General features: G+C 31.3%; 1 protein-coding gene across 1 annotated transcript; it reads left to right on the forward strand.

The window, feature by feature from the left end:
- Positions 1-261: 261 nt before the first annotated feature.
- On the forward strand, positions 262-1,564 carry LOC149528898 (myricetin 3-O-rhamnoside 1,2-glucosyltransferase UGT709G2-like). The gene is made up of 2 exons (XM_089809824.1): positions 262-415; positions 563-1,564. Exon 2 carries the CDS (start codon positions 909-911, stop codon positions 1,236-1,238), a length of 330 nt encoding a protein of 109 aa, XP_089665950.1. The 5' UTR covers positions 262-415; positions 563-908; the 3' UTR covers positions 1,239-1,564.
- The last annotated feature ends 18,482 nt before the right edge of the window (positions 1,565-20,046 follow it).

Consider the following 20,046-nt stretch of genomic DNA (forward strand, 5'->3'; position numbering starts at 1 on the left):
AATTTAAGAGCAATTATTTGGTCCAGTGCATATATTAGAATAAAAAATAAATTAATAAGCAACGGCGCCGCTTAAACAGCACACACTAAGCTTATGACTGCTTAGGTGGCTGTGGGCCCATTCTTCCCTCAAAACGTTCGTTCATGTCTGCTTCCGTTAACAAAGTAATCGCCGTTACCATTTTGAATTCGAAAATTATTCCCGCTTGTTCGATGGTATAGAAAGAAGCGAAGGAGAAGAGTACAGTACTGGACTGTATTCATCACAGCTGTCATGCAACACTTCACCGCTCAGACACTTTTCACAACCTTCACTGCTTTATGCAACAAAGAGAAGCCATGGAACAGAGTATGAACCTCCATCACAGAAACGTTGTATCTGCAACTGCTATGGGAGGTGTGTAAGATTATACAAGGCAAGTGAACTATTTGACAGAATTCCTCAAAGAAATTTGTTTACATCTGAACGCACTTTCTTGCATGATATTAACGAAATGGAATAGAGGTATCTTCACAAAGATTAAAAAAATCTAATAATGGTTCATAAAATGCTAGGGTTGCAGGTTATGGCTGTTCTGTTTGTAGGAGTTGGATAATTCAATGAAGCCCAGCAAGAGTTTTTCATCCGCTTCATTGAGCGTTACATGGAAAGAACCAGAGAGCTCAAGTGGGTGTTATTCAATTCTTTTTATCATCTGGAAGCCCCTATAATCGATGCCCTAATTGCCCAAGGTGCTTCGGTATGCTCGATCGGTCCCTCTTTCTCTGCTCACAATTCAGAAACCACGGCGAGCTTCTGATGTGTCTTTCGGGAGCCTTGCAATAGTGAATCAGAAACAGTTGGAAGAGTTTGCGCTGGGTTTGGAGGCCACCAAGAAACCATTTCTGTGGGTTGTGCGGAGCGATCTGATGGACGAGTCAAGCGCCCTATTTCCTCCAGGATTCGTGGAAGCCACCAGAGATCGGGCATATTTCGTGTCATGGTGTCCACAGACGCGGGTTCTTTTTCATCCCTGCATCGCCTGCTTCTTCACTCACTGTGGATGGAATTCCACAATGGAGAGCGTTGCCATGGGAGTTCCGATGCTGTGCTGGCCTTACTTCGCAGACCACTTTCTCATCTCCGCTTATGTTGTACACGTGTGGAAGATTGACCTCGCTCTGACAACAAATAGCGATGGGATAGCAGGAAAGAGGGAAATCGAGATGGTGGTGAAGAGAGTAAGGATAATGAGATGAAGGCGAGAGTGTTGGAATTGAGCAAGAGAGCAAAAGATGAGGTGAAGGGCGAAACGGGATCATCTCACGTTAATTTCCAAGACTTTGTGAAGGCGATGAAAGAGGAAATACGTCGCAAATAGCTGTTGTTTGTGGAGGCGTTGTTTTTTCATTAATAGGTTAGATCGTGTAATCTCAGCTGGTACTGTTTAAATCTGTTCTGTTCATCCACTCCCTCGTTTATTTGGGATGATTGTTGATTTTCACTCCTCTCCCTCGTTCGTGTAGACAATGTTGTTGTTGGCAATGGGAATACAAGCGGAATAGGTATATGTAAATTCTTAAAATTTTGAATACTTTATTTGGATGCACTAAATCAGAATTGGAATACAATGTAAAATAGAAATACGTATTCCAATTTTGGCCCAAAAATGAGGTTTAGGTGTTATTGGAATACATATTCCTATTTCACTTTTATTTATTTTAGAAAACATAAATTTTGGGGTCCACGAATTCCCCCATCGATTATTGGCTAAACCAAATAGAGAACAGGAATACGTAGCCCCATTTTCTATTCTAGAATAGCTATTCCTATTCCCCTGTTCTTATTCCCGCAGCCAAACAGGCGAACACGTAACCCAATTTTCCCAACGCAATGCTCAATCAGAGGTGCCTATAAGCATTAAAACCCTAACATGATGTGCCACTTCTTGAATTCATATTAATTTATCTCAAACTATTTCTCTATAGCTATTATGAAATCTAATAAATTCAAGTTCCCAGTTGTCATTGGACTCTCTTTGAACAATAGTTTTTCCAAAACTTGCAATCATAGTTTTTAGAGGATAATTAAGCAAAAATTATATTACCTTCATAACTAATCTACCTTCATAACCATAGCTATACTATATAAATAAAAATCTATACTTGAAATTCTAGATGAAAAAATTAGATATTTAAAATTGACTTATTTACAAATAAAATCATCACTTTTTTCATTCAACTATTCTCTATTCATAATGCTTTTAGTACTATTTGAAATATCATGACCTTCCTCAAAACAAGTCTATCTTTTAGAGAAACATAAGGGCACACCACATAAGAGTAAGAATGTGAAAGAGAAGCATCCACCATATTAATTGAAGATTAAGAAATGTAGTTTTCATAATTACCAACATTACTAGAGTTTAGCAATAAATAGATACCCTCATCATCATTAAGTTGAATAATATTATATTCAAGAGTATTTTTGTAATAACATAAATTAAGTTAATCTAATATGCCTTCTTCTTGAGATGAAGAATTCTTCCCCTCTAGGAATTCTCACAATTAGAATTATCAATATTAGATGCACATGGTTCACAAGTAGTACTCTTGGTAGAAACCTTAAATACACACTTATTTTTACCAATTTGGTTACCCTTAAGAGGTAAAAAGAGTCTAGATTGACCCTTGTTTTCAAGTGATGACAAGGCACTCTTAAGCTCAAAATAATAAAGTTTGTCTCTTTAAAATATTTTTCTATCATAAGGGACTTAATTTTTAGATGAAGGTATATTTCAAGGTAGAACACCACTCTTATTACCAAAAATATTAGAAGTAGAGAGGTTAAGTGCATCCTTAATGAAATAGATTCACATTTAATCTTTTTCCTCAAGTTCAATATATTTTTTTTACTAGCCAACATAGAAGGGAAGTATAGGAAATATTAGAAATAGGGTTAGAGTTCAAAAAGAAAACTTTAAATAGGAAAAACAAAACCTTGATGAAGATGAGGGTTAATCCCCTCATTAATATTTATTCTCAAGAGAATAAAACAAAGACAAGGAAATATATAATAACACATTTATGTATGAGATAATTGAGGAAAGAAAAATGATAATCATGAGTATTTATAAATAACTTCCCTAAGGTAAGTACACATTTCAATGTTTAATCACCATAGGTCAAGGTGAAGGTAGATCTTCTTAGTTTTAACCTTTTTGATGTCTCCATGACTTATTACCCTCTTTAAGGAATGATACAATAAACTAATGTACACTCATTCATCATCATCATCTTAACCTTAAGAACATAAACCGATTCTTCATAAAATTTATTAATCCACACCTAAGCATATTTGAAATATCTTTTATATATATATATATATATATATATATATATATATATATATATATATCATGGCATATCTCGAATCGTCATCCCCATCACCAAGATAATTTTTTTTGATATCATCTGTCTCCTATGCCAATACTTTATACGTCAAATTACTGAAATATACTTTATCCCAAACTATAAACATAATAAATAAATAAATAAAGTGGTTTTAGCTAAGGAAAAATAATAATGGATCTTAAACTCAAACAAGAAATATGGTAATGCCTCTTAAAATACATAACTAGTCTTGCATCATCCAAACATTTTATTAAATACATAACTTAATTAATCTCAAATCCTTTACATGCCTTAATCATAGAGTAAGTTAACATCTATATTAATTAAAGTTTATCATCTAATCCACATGCACATGTGAAAGAGTCCCTCTAAATAAGTTAACATCTATATTAATAAAAGTCTATCATCTTAATCCACATGCACATGTGAAAGAGTCCCTCTAAATACTAACTACTAGCTATAAAACATGTCTATGATCCCTTATAACTATTGAAAATGAAGGATTTGAGCAAATACACAAATCAAATCCATGAAGCCCTCGAATACTTGCATGCAAAAAACTTGTCACATAGAAGAAAAAGACAAGAGGAGGCAAGGGTTTGCTATGAAAATATGCAAATTGTATTATTAGATAAAGAAAAGATGTAGAATTACAAAGAGATCAATCCTTATAAAAGGAGATCAAAACTGGAAAATGGTAACCTAAAAGGTAAATGCTATTTAATAATTACTAATTAATTATTAAATAGAGATGCATAAAGCACATTAAGCAAAATCTTAAGAAGGGAGAAAAGGTAATTAATTAATAAAATAAAATTAAATTTTTTCTCTAACACCCCCCTTAAGATCAGCAACAATGTAGTTACAAACAATGTAGAAAGAGCAAGGCAACTACAATGCAATGTTGAAAGCAAACTTGGGTCCCAGTAACAAGGCTTGATGAGGTACCCAATCACAATAAAATCTCTATGAAATGGAGAAATAGAGAAAACCCAGTGGGAAAAACTCTACTCCAAAAAGAGATAGCTGAAAACCTAGTGAAGGACTGCAGAAGCCTCCAACTAGAGGAATTATTTCAGAAGATAGGAACAAGAGAAATCATGAAGAAAACCACTAAAGCATGTAGAAGCTACAAACTCTATCAAAAAGAAACTATTGATCTGTAGAACTTCCTTTGAAATAGAACCTGACCAAGTAGAGAAGACTGTTATCTGCATCAAATCATGAGGCAAACAAAGGAAAATAGCTAAACTCAAAAATATAGATAACATGAAACACCAAAGCTTGAAGAGCTTATCAATCGAACCAAGGAAGCATGAGAAACAATAGAAGAACCCCCCCTAATATAGACAAGGGTGAGGTGATAACAACTGGAAAAGTGAGCTAAAAGAACTACAAGTCAAGGAACCATGATCAAGATGCATGAAAGAGTACATAAGTGTGTACTAAGGTGATCAATCTCAAACATGTCATGAGGCTAATGTCATGGAAGGGACACTCACTAGACAAAGGAAGATGACAAAAAAAGGCAAAACATCAACCCCCCCATGGCACTTTATCATGAGTAGTGCATGTACAATAAGGCATAAGACATAAAGAATCCCAAGAATACAATAATCTATATGAGTGTCCTCAGATGACACTACTCAAATCAGAAGGCAAAACAAGGCAAACAATTGAAACAAAAAATGCAGATGCAATATGGCACTTTATCTCAGTGCATTTGCAAGAATGTATACAAATGATATCAACAATGATCAAAAATGGCAAAGAGCTAATACAACAAATAGTATAGCCCAAAAGAAGAGATCTCATGCCACGAAAACAATCCCTAGATTTGAAACACCCAAGATATCCACCATATTGCAATAAAGAAAAAATATGGTAGAAAGAGCAAGGAGTAGAATCTGGAAGAAAAAAAAGAATTTTTGAAAAGATTACTGAACCAGCTTTCCAAAAATATAACATTTTTGAAAAATGGAGATGAGATGCTCAAGATATGCCCTCTGGAGTGAAAAAATGAACATCCAACTTTAACTACCCAAAAAGGCAACCAAACTGCATCAAAATCAAAAAAATTCTACACCACTATCTTTGTCTTAGAACCATCTTTTCAATGCTTCTTTTGGATCAAAAAAAGATGTTTGTATGCTCAAATTATGACAAACAAACCAACAGGGCCCTTGGAAATGCATAAAAAATAATAATAAAAGCTTTTAAAAAGGTGCCACTAGCCGAGCGGTGGCTAGGTGATGCATTGGGTAGCAGCGGCGGTGGGCTGGAGGAGCCTTAGCGAAGCAGGGCCGCGATGTTGGGTGAGAGGCGTTGGTGGTGGTTTTTTTAAACCCCCATGACAAAAAACACCAAAAAATAATAATTTTTAAATTTTTTTGCCTTGGATTGCATGCAGAGGCCATATGACTCTACCAGGTAAAATTTGTTTTGCTTCCCAAATCAATGTTGTCCAAAATGGACAAACTTTATATCAAAAGAGGGATTTTGACGCCTTCTGGATCCATCCATGAAGTCTGTTTGGTCTCAAACTACTCCAAAAATCAATGACCCCCTTGTTTTCTTAAGAAATACCTCAAAAACTCCAGATCTGATATGTCAAACCCTTGTTCTCCCTTTTTCTCCAAGTATTGATCAAGCTACAGTAGATTTGGCTCTGATACCATGAATGATTTGAGCAAATATGAAAATCAAATGCACAAAGCCCTTGAATACTTGTATGAAGAAAACCTATCACAGAGAAGAAAAAGACAATAGGAGGCAATGGTTTTCTTTGAAAACATGCAAATTGTATTCTCAGATAAAGAAAAGATGTAGAATTACAAAGAGATCAATCCTTATAAAAGGAGATCGAAATTCGAAAAGGGTAGCCTAAAAAATTACAAAGGGTAACCTAAAAGGTAAAAGCTATTTAATAATTACTAATTAATTATTAAATAGAGATGCATAAAGTGAAATCTTAAGAAGGGAGAAAAGGTAATTTAATTAATGAAATTAAATTAACCTTTTTATCTAATAGAAAATATCTATCTAAATTAAGAACTAGGTCAATATAATTCCCAAATATGTGTCTTATCTTAAAGCAAAATTTTGTTCATGATTAAAAAACCTTGGATGAAATACAAATATGAACTCCATATAAAATATTTTATTTTTATGACAGTCCAATATTTGATGAAGCTGATATCTATGATCAGGATATCCATGATAATTCAATTTTAATCAAAACCTTATCCTTGATCATGATGTCCAAGATGATAGGCAATATATTTGATCAAAATTCATACATATGATCAATATATAATATTATCCCCTAATTTACCTTTATACCATGCATGATAATAAATTGTAACATGAATCCATCTATACTCCTAGAACCTCTATTCACAAGGAAAGACACTTAGAACCTCCCTAGGATGTACACACACACACACACACACACACACACACACACAAACACACACATATACATATATGTATGTATATACATATATATGTATGTATATACATATATATGTATGTATATACATATAGATGTATATATATGTCTATATATACATATATATACATACATATATATGTACATACATACATATATATGTACATACATACATATATATATGTACATACATACATACATACATGTGTGTGTGTGTGTGTTTGTGTGTGGATCACATTTGAAAATTTGATAAAGAATATACTATTTTTCACTTTAATATCTCAAATGATCTTTTCCAACAAGAGTAAACAACAAGACAGCCCCAATATCTTATGAATTAATTTTACCTTGTTTTTTAAAGAAGTAGATTTCTCAGAAATAAGAAAATGAAAAGAATTTGTGGTTCTAAATTGCATAAATACAGGTTAGTATATTGTCTAAAAACAATAAATGTTCCCTCATAATTTGAAAATTTCAATGCATATAGTACTAGTTAGCATAATTATTTAATATATATAAAAATATAAATAAAGAGATATTCTTCTCAAGATGCCTATTACACTTTAAAAATATATGAAAATAGGTTCCACATTAAGGATACCCCTTAAAAAGGGTTGGACTTCTCTTTGCTATAATTTGTGTTAATTCCATGGTGAACATAACTCTTCCTTCTTTCATAACCTTTCAATTAAAGGATACAACCTCTAGAGTGATATTTAGAGTATGATAGTATTATAATATGTTAGTAGATTTTAAAATTCCAAGAATCAAGTACAATAGATAAATGCGGTAAAACTAATCTAAATAGATAAATTTGGAATTACAAGGGCATATGACTATGGAGAAAGTGAAATAAGTGATAAGATCAAGAAAAGTATCTTGATTAGTTAAATTAAAGACAAGGTACTTCAACCTCTAAGTAGGAAAAGGTACCTTTAGAAAAAATCCACTGGGGTGAAGGTTAGAAATTATATGGTCCATACTACCCTAGAAGAGGGGGATATAGATATGGAAAATGAGAACAAGCATGAAAATAATAGTAAAAACAAAGAGGGTATACTTAGGGTGATCTGCCTTTAATTAAAAGTTAGGAGAAAAAATGGATAAGATATTTTTGGACCTCCATATTCATAGTGCTAATGTGAGTTCTCTACCCTCTAGCTAGGTTTACTCCAACATTAGGAATCCTTCTTTAAGTAATGGAATTGAAAAATATAATATTTTAGAAGAGATAAATTCTAATAAAGGGAATATTGAACTAATATCAACACCAAAATATAGTATTAAGAGATAAGGACTCAATAAACTCAAAGATAACCTTTTCTTTCTTTGGTTCTTGGCTATTCCTCTGGCCTCTAAATCTAAGAAACCTAATGATAGGTCTCAAGTTGAACATGAATGGAATATTGTTTGAGAAGAAAGGAAGAAGAAAATAATTGGTATGGGAAATGAATCCAAGAAAGCTATACCTTCACAGAAGTAACATAAAATAAGAGAAGTGGTTAAGGATGTAACTAGTGGGAAACAAAGAACCATGGAAGGTTTCTATGATGAAAAAACTAAAAAAAAATAGAGGGATAAGGAGTGGTTTATTTAATTGAAGGATAGAATTATCTACTTTAATTTTTTTCATGAAGATAATCTCCTAGAATACAAGATGCTTGAATAGAACTACCAAACATCACATTTTAAAGTTTTCCATTGTTGAAAATATAGTAGATATATTCCCGCTTTAGGAAGCTAAAATGAAAAAGATGGTTTTATGAATATTGTTAAGAATGTATTACCTTCACTTGAGTGGGTGGTCAAATATGTTGAGTTTTCCTCAGGTGGTTTCAGTACTCTCTCTAGTACCCAGGCCATTAGGTATGGGATTTCACTCTACTAAGAACTCTCTGATTACTACATTTTAAATCCACTATTTGGTGTTATCTTACAACTTAGTTAATGTGTATGCTTCAAATTTTTAGATATATAAGGGGATCCTTATGGGGCTCTCCTACTTTCCTTATGACTATAATAAGTTATTTAACTAAACATATAGTGAGGGGTGACTTCAATTCCCTGTTATATTCTTTACAAAACTCTAGAGGTACTTCTGATTATAATGATTGTATGGTGAACATAGTAGAATTCTTCTTGGTGGAATTTCTAATTTATATTGATCTTTAATGTTCCATCTTCACATGGTATGAGAGGATATATTATAAAAATCCTATCTAAGTAAGGCTTGATAGGGTGTAACCATCTTATGATTGGTCTAATATTGCTGACCTTGCCTTAACTACTAAACCTATGAAAGGACTATACCATTATGCTATAATCTTGGATCGCAATGAAGATTTTTTTTTTGCCATTTTCATTTAAATATGAAATAATATGGACTCAACATAGTAATTTTAGAAATCTAGTTGAACATTGACAAAAAATCCATTGTGTTGGGTATCCCCTATGGATCAAGTATTTCAACAATTAAAAATTGTTATAGAAATGGTTAAGGGATGGAATATAATCTCTTTTGGTAATATATTTAATGAGAAGAATAAATTTACTATGGATATAAAAGACAATCAAAGTAGAATGGAAAAGAGAGAACAAGATGCTACTATTTTCCATGAGGAGAAGACCTCGAGGAAAGGTGGATTAGACTAAGTAAAAGAGAAAAAATATTTTGGACATAGAATTCAAGATTACAATAGATAATGGAAGGTGAAAATAATATGAAGTCCTTACACCAACATACTCAAAAATATAGAAGAAGAAAAAAAGAAAGTGAAAATTACAACTTGTAGTTGGTAATTTGATTTAATATGAAGATGGAATAACTAATATTGCCATTTATTTCTTTGTTGATATGGTTAAAAATGTTTAAAATAATTCTTATAACTCTACTAGTATGTTGGAAATTATCTTATACTTAATTTCTGAAGAGCATAATAGGAAATTAGTCAAAGACATTACTTTATAAGAGTTTAACATTGTTGTCTTTTCTTTTGGTACCTACATGGCTGCCAACCTAGAGTACATCTTTAATGCTTCCTATGTCTTCTTTCAAATTGGAAAGATCCCAAAAGAAATTAAACTCTATATTTATTTCCTTTATTCCTAAGGTGGCAAAAAATTAGAACAAGATCATAGGTCTATTAGTCTTTGTGATATCATGTATGAAATATTTTGTATGATAGTGGAGAATAGTGTTAAAATTATTATAGATAAGTTGATCTTTGAAAACCAAAGGGGAATTATGAAAGCAAGAAATATTATTGATACCATCATAACCACCCATGAGACTATATATTCTATGCATGAAAGTGAGAAATAATTGCATGATCTTAAAAATTGATATATCCAAGGCTTATGATTAAAATCTATGGTAATTCCTCTTTGAAGTTCTAAAATTTTGCAGTTTTAAACAAAAATTCCTTAATATAATAATGATTTTTTTAGGAATAAGGTGTCTCAACCTTGGATAATTCCTATTCTTATTATTTCTTTTGTAAATGTATTTTTTGTAAATAATGTAATTAAGTGTGAGTGTACATGTCTATTTGGCATGTTGATGTGTCACTCCAATTGTATATGTTGATATTTGAATTGTGTGTAAGAAGATCATGGCTAAAATAGTTATGAAGGATTCCTATGACATGTAAGAGCTATCTCTGGAAGATTTGATGATGGGTGAAGACATGAAGACATGTGGAAATTTATCATTGAGTACTATACACTTGAGTTTCTATTTTTTTGAAGAATGGTAAAATTGATGAGGCTAATTATTGCCTCTATTTTATGATAATTTTAATACTCTATTTTAATATCATCAAGATATTTGTGAACTTATGTTTACCTAAATTGATGATTAAAGTCCAGAATAGAACCATTAACCTATGGGTAGATAGTATGTCATATTTTGCAAATATTATATATATAATGCAATATTTCATATAACCATCAGAATGTGTGTTCTAATAGTTGGATTTAATTTGGTTATGCTTATTTGCAAATATCTCTACTTATTTTACTTTCATGGTGACCTTGGTAGATATGACAGAGTTATGTAATGCAAAATTAGTTTAAGAGGAACATTGACAAGTAGTGAAAGGATTAGGAAAGATAGATTTGATCAAAAGGATCAAGAGACAACCAATAAAGAGAAGATTAAACATTAAGCAATAGAGTTCTAACCAAAGGATCATGGTGTTGAATCATTCTAATAGGTGATACTAAGTAAATATCTTAACAAAGTAGTCGTAACAGACTGTTGTAAATCTCTTAACTAAGTGCTTACTTAATTGTGAGTTAAAATCCTCTAGCAAGGTGAGACCTAACATTCCTTGTAAGCCTTTAACAGGGAAAACCCTTGACAAGGAAGATCATAGTTTATGATCAAACACTTTATATCCATAATTGGTCACACTTTACAACTATAGTAGTGAAGATTTATGGGTATCATCCCCACCCCAGTTTTACTTTCTCATTGGAGGTTTTATGGGTAACCAATTTACTGTGTTATGTGTTATTTACTTTATGCTAAGAATGTGATGCATGGTTAAGTTATCAATCCTTCACTATTTCTTTAAGCATTCTTTCCATCTCTTTTTGGAGTAGGGTTTTTCCCATGTGGTTTTTTCTATATCTTCTCTTTACAAAGGTTTGGTTGGACTTGGGTATGTCATCAAGCCTTGCTACAAGGACCCAAATTTAGTTTCAGTAGTAGTTTTTAGGTTTTTAGCTACTCTCTAAGTTTACCTTTTGGGGGGGGGGGGGTTAAAGTAATAAGGTATTTTCTTATTAAGTCTATTCTACTTAAGCTAAACTTTAGGTATATAATAATTAAATATTTTATTGATTATTATTATGCAACCTAGGTTTTACCTTTTAAGGTTTATATGTCCTTTATAAGAATGGATATCTCTTTTTAAAAAAATATTTTTTATTGAATAGAAAACTATCTTTGCACATCATGAATGTCTCCTCTATTGTGGATCTATGAACTCCAATCTCCATAGCTTTGCTCCTCTCTTTCTGTGACAAGTGTTTTCATGCAGTGATTCTTGGGAGTTGTGTAGTTGATATTTCCTCAAATTCAACATAAATTAAATTTTTTTTCAACCTTAAAATGTGCCTTACCTTTTATAGGTCAATTCAATTCCCATTATGCAACATAATCTTAATTTTTCCATTTCCAACAATTTGGAAGGGTTCATTTTCTCCCATATTTGCCTCCTTATAGCCCTCTTGTTTATCTCCTTTATTATTGTAATACCAAATATATATATATTTAGATGACTTGGTTTCACATGATACCATCAATCTCTCTACCATTTAGATTAAGACCTCTTTCCCTTTTATTTTCCCCATGATTTCCCATGAATCAAACTTTTTTCCTCTCTCATTTGATCCATTCCTTCTTTTTTCTTTCAAAACACTACCTAATGTGGACCCACATACAATTTTCTTGTGATTTTCATCACTCACAGTAACATCCTGAAGAAAAATTTTAGGGATTTATAGAACACCTTGGAAAATGAAAAAACCAAAAGAATTGAGCTGGAAAGTAAAGTTGGGAATATTCTAGAAAAACTCATGGCCTATGAAGTAGGGTTGAGGCAACTAGTTAAGGACAGTGGAAAACAAATGGAAATGGTTAGTTCTAGTTTGTGCACAAAGATAATGAGTATTGGAAGGAGAAGTAATGAGGAAATCATTTTCCCTATGGTTGTCTAGTTGATTGGTGACCCTAGAAAGAGGACAAGGAAGAGCACAAAAAGGGCTATTAAAGCTACTCCTAGTTTGAATATAGAAGACCTCCTTGTGGAGGTTTTTAATATTGGTAAAGAACTGGCTAAGACTATGAAGCAGATGATATAAGTTTACTCCATTTTTTGTGTAGGTTTTGGTTGCTAGTTGGGTATGTTGGTTTTGGCTATTTCTGTTGGATGTTCTGTAGTTTTATTTTTCTATCTTTCTTTATTATATATCTAACTATTTAGGTTTTAGGTCATTGTAAAACTTTTCTTTTTAGCTTGACGCCTTACTTGTAGGTTCTAGGTCCTTGTAAAACCTAGTGGGACTTTTATCTTGATAATCTAATTTTTTGGTTTTTGTATGAGGTTTCAAGTCCCCTCAAAACCTGATTTTACCTTAATCCAAAAATAATACTTATGTCGATGATAAAAATAGGAATATAATATTTCAACTACAAGAAAACTAAGCCTTGATGCCTTTGTAAAATAATAAAAGTTGGTTGAGATTTTAGAGGCATTTTCCTAGGACCCCATAAGGGGTGCTTCCCCTTGACCCAATTCTAGGAATGTTGCTCCTAAGCTCCTACTAAAAACATTGGGGAGAAACCATGCTATTAAAAGAGGAAAAAAATTAACCTCTAAGCTTGATTAGGCTCCATATAAAAACAATACTCCCTAATTATGATTCTAACACCCAAACCCAAGCTCTTTTTTTTTCCAAAATGAGGTACAAAACCAAAATTAATGGAACAACAATCTCATTTACTAGAATGACATTTCCCAACTATACACAAGACACACTCAAGTGTCCTCACACCAAGAGTAAAAATCCACGCAAAATTTTGTATTGAATAATTTGTGCATGCTTGCATGTGCACACACACACACACACACACACACACACACACACACACACACACACACACACACACACATTATCATTATTCTACATCATCAAATGTATTTCACATTCAAAACTAAAAATCCATTTTTCAAGAAATGCCAAAACTTGGCTAAAATAGTTATTGAGGCCATTTCCATTTAGGAAGCAATTTTTTAAAAAATAAATAAAACTTTAAAGATCATAACTATAAGAAAATTATTATTTTTTCATATACACAAAAACTTATCAATCTAATGAAATCTACATTACACCCACAATTAATGTTCTGGGTATCAAAACACCACAAATACCCACATTTTCAAACTAAGAAATGTAGAAAACTAAAAATGAAATAAATATAAATCTCTTTCTAGCCTATTTATGTTTCAAGAGGGTGAGAAGGAACTTAGTATCTTTATCTCCATATATAATCCAATTTATTTTATATTTGAATCTCATTCGTTGAATTTTATGACTTTGTAATCTCGTCAAAGTACTCGCAACATTAACAAGCTTAGCATGAATCTTTAGTTTCAAGAAAGATTATAATTTAGATCAAATTCATATTTCTTCTTGTCCATATCCTTGTATTTTCCAACTATCTGAAAAATAATTTTCCAACCATTGACATTTTTGTTCTACTTTTCAATGAAATTCTTATATTTAACATTGATTAGTTAATTTTTCTCAACGAAAGGATCATATTACAGCAGTCTTCATCTTTCAATACTTTTACATTGAGAATTTTTTTTTTTAATTCTCAGAAATTGTACTAATTTTAAATTGGCCATTAATTTTGCTAAAATGGTATGGAAGTTAGAAATACTTGAGGGATTCACTTTGATTGCAATCCCTTCCTCAAAGAAATTATTATTTGAAGAATTTTTCATTCACATAAAACCTATCTAGCATCTTCTATGTCCTTGGAGCCTATTGGTAATCTCACTAGGTAAATTGTTTATTCCTATTGATTAAAATTTATTTCCTTTTAGAGGATCAAATTAGAGATTGAGCTCTAATTTTATCCTAGAATAGTAGAATAAATCATTTCATGTCCATTCCATTCAATCAACACATTTTTAATCTTCTTGATGCCCTATCATATTAAAATCCCCTTTTAAAATATATATATAAGGGGCATCTTTTAGGATATACAATGATATGTGTAGTCCAATTCTTTCTCTATGTCACTAGGAGCATATGTGGAGAAAATCCAAAAAGTGCACTCATTATTTTTTATGATAACACATAAATATCTATTATAGGGGTGACACCATAGTATTAGATGTATTGGGCCCACTTATTGCTTAACCAAATGACTAAAACACGTTTACCTTGAAAATGCTTAGTAGAAAATTGTGAAGGACTATTCAAAATACTTTTAAGGTTAATGTATAAAATAAATAGAGTTTATTTAAGAAAAAAAATACCATTTCCTTCCAAAATTATAAAATTTTGGAACCTTTTGATCATGTGTATTTCTTGTTATTAAATTCGAGTCTCCTGATATTCTATGAAATGTAATGAAGTACCATAGAAATAATCATTCATAAATATCCATATCAAAGAATAAATGATCATCACTTTCTATTTCTTTTCTTTTGGAGATGGATCTTTGGGATTCAATTGACATATTTGGTCTTTTGATAGATAGCCAAATTCAATTATTTTTGGCAATAGAATTATATTATCCTCTCCATTAAACCCATTTACCCTAAAAATACTTAGTAGAAAATTGTAAAGGACTATTCGAAATAATTTTAAGGTTAATGTATAAAATAAATATAGTTTATTTAAGAAAAAAATACTATTTCCCTCCAAAATTATAAAATTTTGGAACCTTTTGATCATGTGTATTTCTTGTTATTAAATTCTAGTCTCCTAATATTGTATGAAATGTAATGAAGTACCATAGAAATAATCATTTATAAATATCCATATCAAAGAATAAATGATCATCACTTTCTATTTCTTGTCTTTTGGAGATGGGCCTTGGGGATTCAATTGACATATTTGGTCTTTTGATAGATAGCCAAATTCAATTATTTTTGGCAATAGAATTATATTATTCTCTCCATTATTATTTTTAAGGAGAGTGGGGTAAGTCTCGAAAGGTTGTTCCCTTATGCTAGCTTCCCAACTAGGTTTTCTCCTTACTCCTTTCACATAAACCGATACTAAGAAATCATCACTCTATTAGTTAGGAACAAGGATATTTTTTGAAATCATAATATCCATATTCTCCTCATAAGAAAAAACTTGTAAGCCTTCAACTAAGGTGATGATTGAGTATAATATTTTCCTTTCTCAGCCTTAGTTAAATTTTGCAAGTGAGTGATGCAATTAAGTTCATTTAGGGGAATAATGAGATAATCCTCCAAATTTCTATCATCTTCAATACACTCTTGATTGACTTGGTATTATTATTCTAATTAAAGACACTTTGAAGACCAATTTTTTCTCCCTATACTAGATTGATTAAGTATATTTTTTGATTAAAAAGCATCAAATCTTTAAGAGATTAATTGAAAGCAATTGAGGGTTTGAGAGGAGTTTTAAAAAAAAATGCCTCTATAGGATGCTATCATTCTTTCTCTTTATTTAAAACTCCTAAAAATTGCTCTTAATCATAGACAAAGACTTAGAAGTGTGCAAATATCTTTAGATTTCACAATAGAGTCGAGCTCTTTATGTTTTAAAAAAGTAGTCATTAATTTTTAATTTTTATATTCATTATCATCATTTTTGTTAGATGATTGATAACCCTTAAATTGAGTAATATTTTTCCTTACTTCCTAAAAAAATAATTTCTAGGCATTAGTCTACTTAGGTCTACCATATCTAGGGATAAATTTGGAAGGATGAATCATTGGGTCTTGTGCACATGATTGTATCAAAGAATCCTTAGAGTTAAGGAGGTCAAAAAGTAAGGAATAAGGTTTTAGAATATTTTTAAGACATGAGTATCAAGAAAGGTTTGGGTTGAAGGAACCAATAACATAGACTATGTGCATGATGTGATTCATAGAGAAGGTTGGAGTTAGTGTGAAATGAGAGAAATCCCATAGTAAAAGAGAGATATTGTATCTCATTTGGATAAAAATAGTTAGATCCAATGAGTTTCGAAATAATTTCTTAATGGGGAGAAGAGTTTTTTTTTGAAAACTTGTGGCTAGAATAGGGAAATTCCTACATATATGCCCTTAAAATTTGATCCTTTATGAACCTAAAATATACAAGAGAAGATATATTCATCAAGATTAATTTTAGTAAAATCAAGGATATCAATATTGGAATTAATGGAGTAGCACCCTGATGTCCAAGTAAGAAAAGATAACCCTAGGATCATCTATCCTCAAAAATATTCTGATGGATACAAGAAATTGGGGAATTGGTGACCATAATAATAGATGAAACTATGATCCATATAGGGAGTGGCAAATCTATTAGTTCCTCATTCATAGATTTTGGTGTCCATTGAAGAGACGAAAATAATAAATTTCTAATGTATTTCAAATTTGTTATCAGTTACAATCTCTTTCATATAATAGTCTTTAATAAAGTATGAATAGACCTCTTTGCACCATCCTAAAAAATAATAATAATAGGGTGGACATAGGAAGTTGACTCCCACTTTTGGGCAAAAAGTTGAAGCATTTTCTCTATTTTAAAAAGTTTTTGTCAATTGATTTCAAAATTTGAGGCACTTAGAGATTGAGTCATAAAAAGATTCAATAATATAAAATATAGTGCTTGGAGTCTATTTTTCAAATATGTAATTTATATCAATACCCATACGGTATAAATTTCTTTTTTTTCATGCCATTTTAAATACCATATTTTGAAAGTGCCTATTTCTGGACCATACCACCCTTGTGTACAACCACTATTTGTTGACATATAAATAAATTATTTTTTGCGAATCCTTCTTAAGGAAGTACATAAGACACCAAAGATTGATGAGAATATTTTTAATTATTTTTTTATTGAATATTTTTAAAATTAATTTATAACTATCTATAAAGTACATTTTCAAAACCTCTAGTATACAACCACCAAAAATTAAAGAAAATTTTAGATTTTTACCATTTTTTTTTTCTCTTTTAATATCTTGAAGATAATTTCATATAACTTATTTTTCAAAAAATCTAGAAATAAAAGAGTTACTAAAGTTTTAGTGAACTTTACTATTTTACATTTAGGTGCCACTCTTAATAAGAAACAATGTAAAAAGAATCATATCACTATGCAATTCATATTTCTAAAATTTGGATAGTGAGAATTCTAATGAATTTTTGTTTCATAAAAAAAATTCAATCTAGAAGACACTCAAAAAATTATGGCAAGGTTGAAATCTAGTATTCTAGTGCCTAAGCCAAATTTTTGGAGGTCAAAGCATGGGCTTGGTCCCACCAAGTGTATTTGAAACAAAAAACTAAGGCAAAGGAAAAATTGTTGCTCCATGTTTTATGAAATGAGCACCTATTAATTTAAATTTTAAAAATAGGCACATGTTTTCTAAATAAATAAATTATTTTAAAAAAACACATTTCTACTAACAATTTTTTTTTTTTTTTTTTGTAAATGAGCACTTGTTTTGTAAAAAAAAGGGCACTCATTTTGTTAAAAATAGGTGCCATTTTTTGAATTTTTGATCAAGTGTTTGAACCTTAATGAATGACAATATTTAAAAATAAGTACCCATTTCTAGCGACATTTTCAATTTCACAAGACTTTTATGGAATTAGCACCCAACTTCTTGCACTTAGCCAACCTAAAAACTTTAAGTCATACATTCTTAAATAAATCATTTGAAAACTTCCTTGTATAGACCTTGTTGTCCACATCCGTGAGAAAATAATAATATCATTTTTTATATTAAAAGTAGTAAAAAGATGGATGATTGGCCCAACGAAAGAAAGTGGTGACATAATCACTAACAATTGAAAAAATAAATTTGTTAATTGTATTTCTATCGTCGATAATTGTATTAACCATGTTTACGTTTGAAGAAAAAGAGAGGACCCTAGGTTGAATAGAAGAGTGCTTAACTTCTTTACATATATTCCTCTTCACTAGAACCCATAGCCCAAAAACATACTATTTTAGGTAACACGATAAGTTTTTCCAAAATAATATCATGTGAATATTCCTAGTTCCATTAGGCAACTTGCAATTCATTAATTACAAGGTACCTAAAGCTTTAATGAACATTAACTAGGAAGTGCTTACAGAGTTATAAAATTAAATGGGAGAAATAACTTCACACACAAGGAAAGAAATAAAGATGCAAATTTAGAAATGAGGATCCTTTCTACAACATATGTTTGGCTTTTCCTTTGTACAACTTTGTAAAGTATATTATTTTTGCTGTGTAGATCAACTATTAGACTTTGGGCTTGGGCTCTTTTGGAATAATATTTTTTGATAGTTTTGAAAAGTTAGGTGATTATCTCTAAACATACATGTTTTTGGCTCTTTATACAATCTTTTTTTTCCAATTTAATATTTTTTATTCACTGCCTCTTTGACATTTTTATTTTTAAAATATTATAATTTTATTCTTATTAAACTAATTTTAATAATTAACTCTTATAGACAAGATTTAAATTATATCTAAGTTAACTAAATCAGTATAAATGATAAAATAATATTATTGATGCTTCGTTATAAAAAATGCTCGGGTCAACTGGAGATTCTTCTCTCGCATTCATAAATAGTCCTAATATTTTATTTTGTCCTTATGTGGAGTTGAAGCAGACAAAACTTGGCGAGTACAGATTCGCAGAGAAACCATTGAGCATCCAACAAAAAAAAAAGTAGAAATTAGGTGGTTCTTTCTTATGGCTCTGATCGTTTGATTCCAAGTGTGGGACATCACGATGTATTAATAATCCAATATTATAATCTGATCTTCACATGGTACAATGATGCTGATTATTGGATGGCCGATTAATGGCTTTTAGTAGGGGCGCAAGGCTACTTATAAGTCCCTTGGAGACATGAATATTTGGATTGAAGAGTGTTAATGGATGGCAATGACCTATTCTAAACCTCTCATTTTGGCACAGGCGGACAGTATGCTGGCAAATAAAACTGAACGGGATTGAAATCTGTTTGTTCTATTGACCGCATTGTGAGGACGTCCATGGCTTCTCTTTGTTGCATAAAGCAGTGAAGGTTGTGAAAAGTGTCTCAGCGGTGAAGTGTTCCATGACAGCTGCGATGTGTACAGTCCAGTACCGTACTCTTCTCCTTCGCTTCTTTCTATACCATCGAACAAGCGGGAATAATTTTTTAATTCAAAATGGTAATGGCGATTACTTTGTTAACGGAAGCAGACATGAATGAACGTTTCCAGGGAAGAATGGGCCCACAGCCAGAATGGGCCCACAGCCACCCAAGCAGTCAAAAGCTTAGTGTGTGCTGTTTAAGCCGCGCCATAAGCAACATCATCTCTGTCTTTGATTTAACAGGCCTAGTTTTATTTATGATATTGAATAGAAGTTAAACTAGGTTGTAGCTGAACTTGAAAGAAGGGTTAGTGCAGATCTATCTGTATGGTAGGTATCAATA

The sequence above is a fragment of the Cupressus sempervirens genome, chromosome 11 (genome assembly GCF_028749045.1).
Source record: "Cupressus sempervirens isolate cs-2001-9-10 chromosome 11, ASM2874904v1, whole genome shotgun sequence".
Lineage (NCBI taxonomy): Eukaryota > Viridiplantae > Streptophyta > Pinopsida > Cupressales > Cupressaceae > Cupressus > Cupressus sempervirens.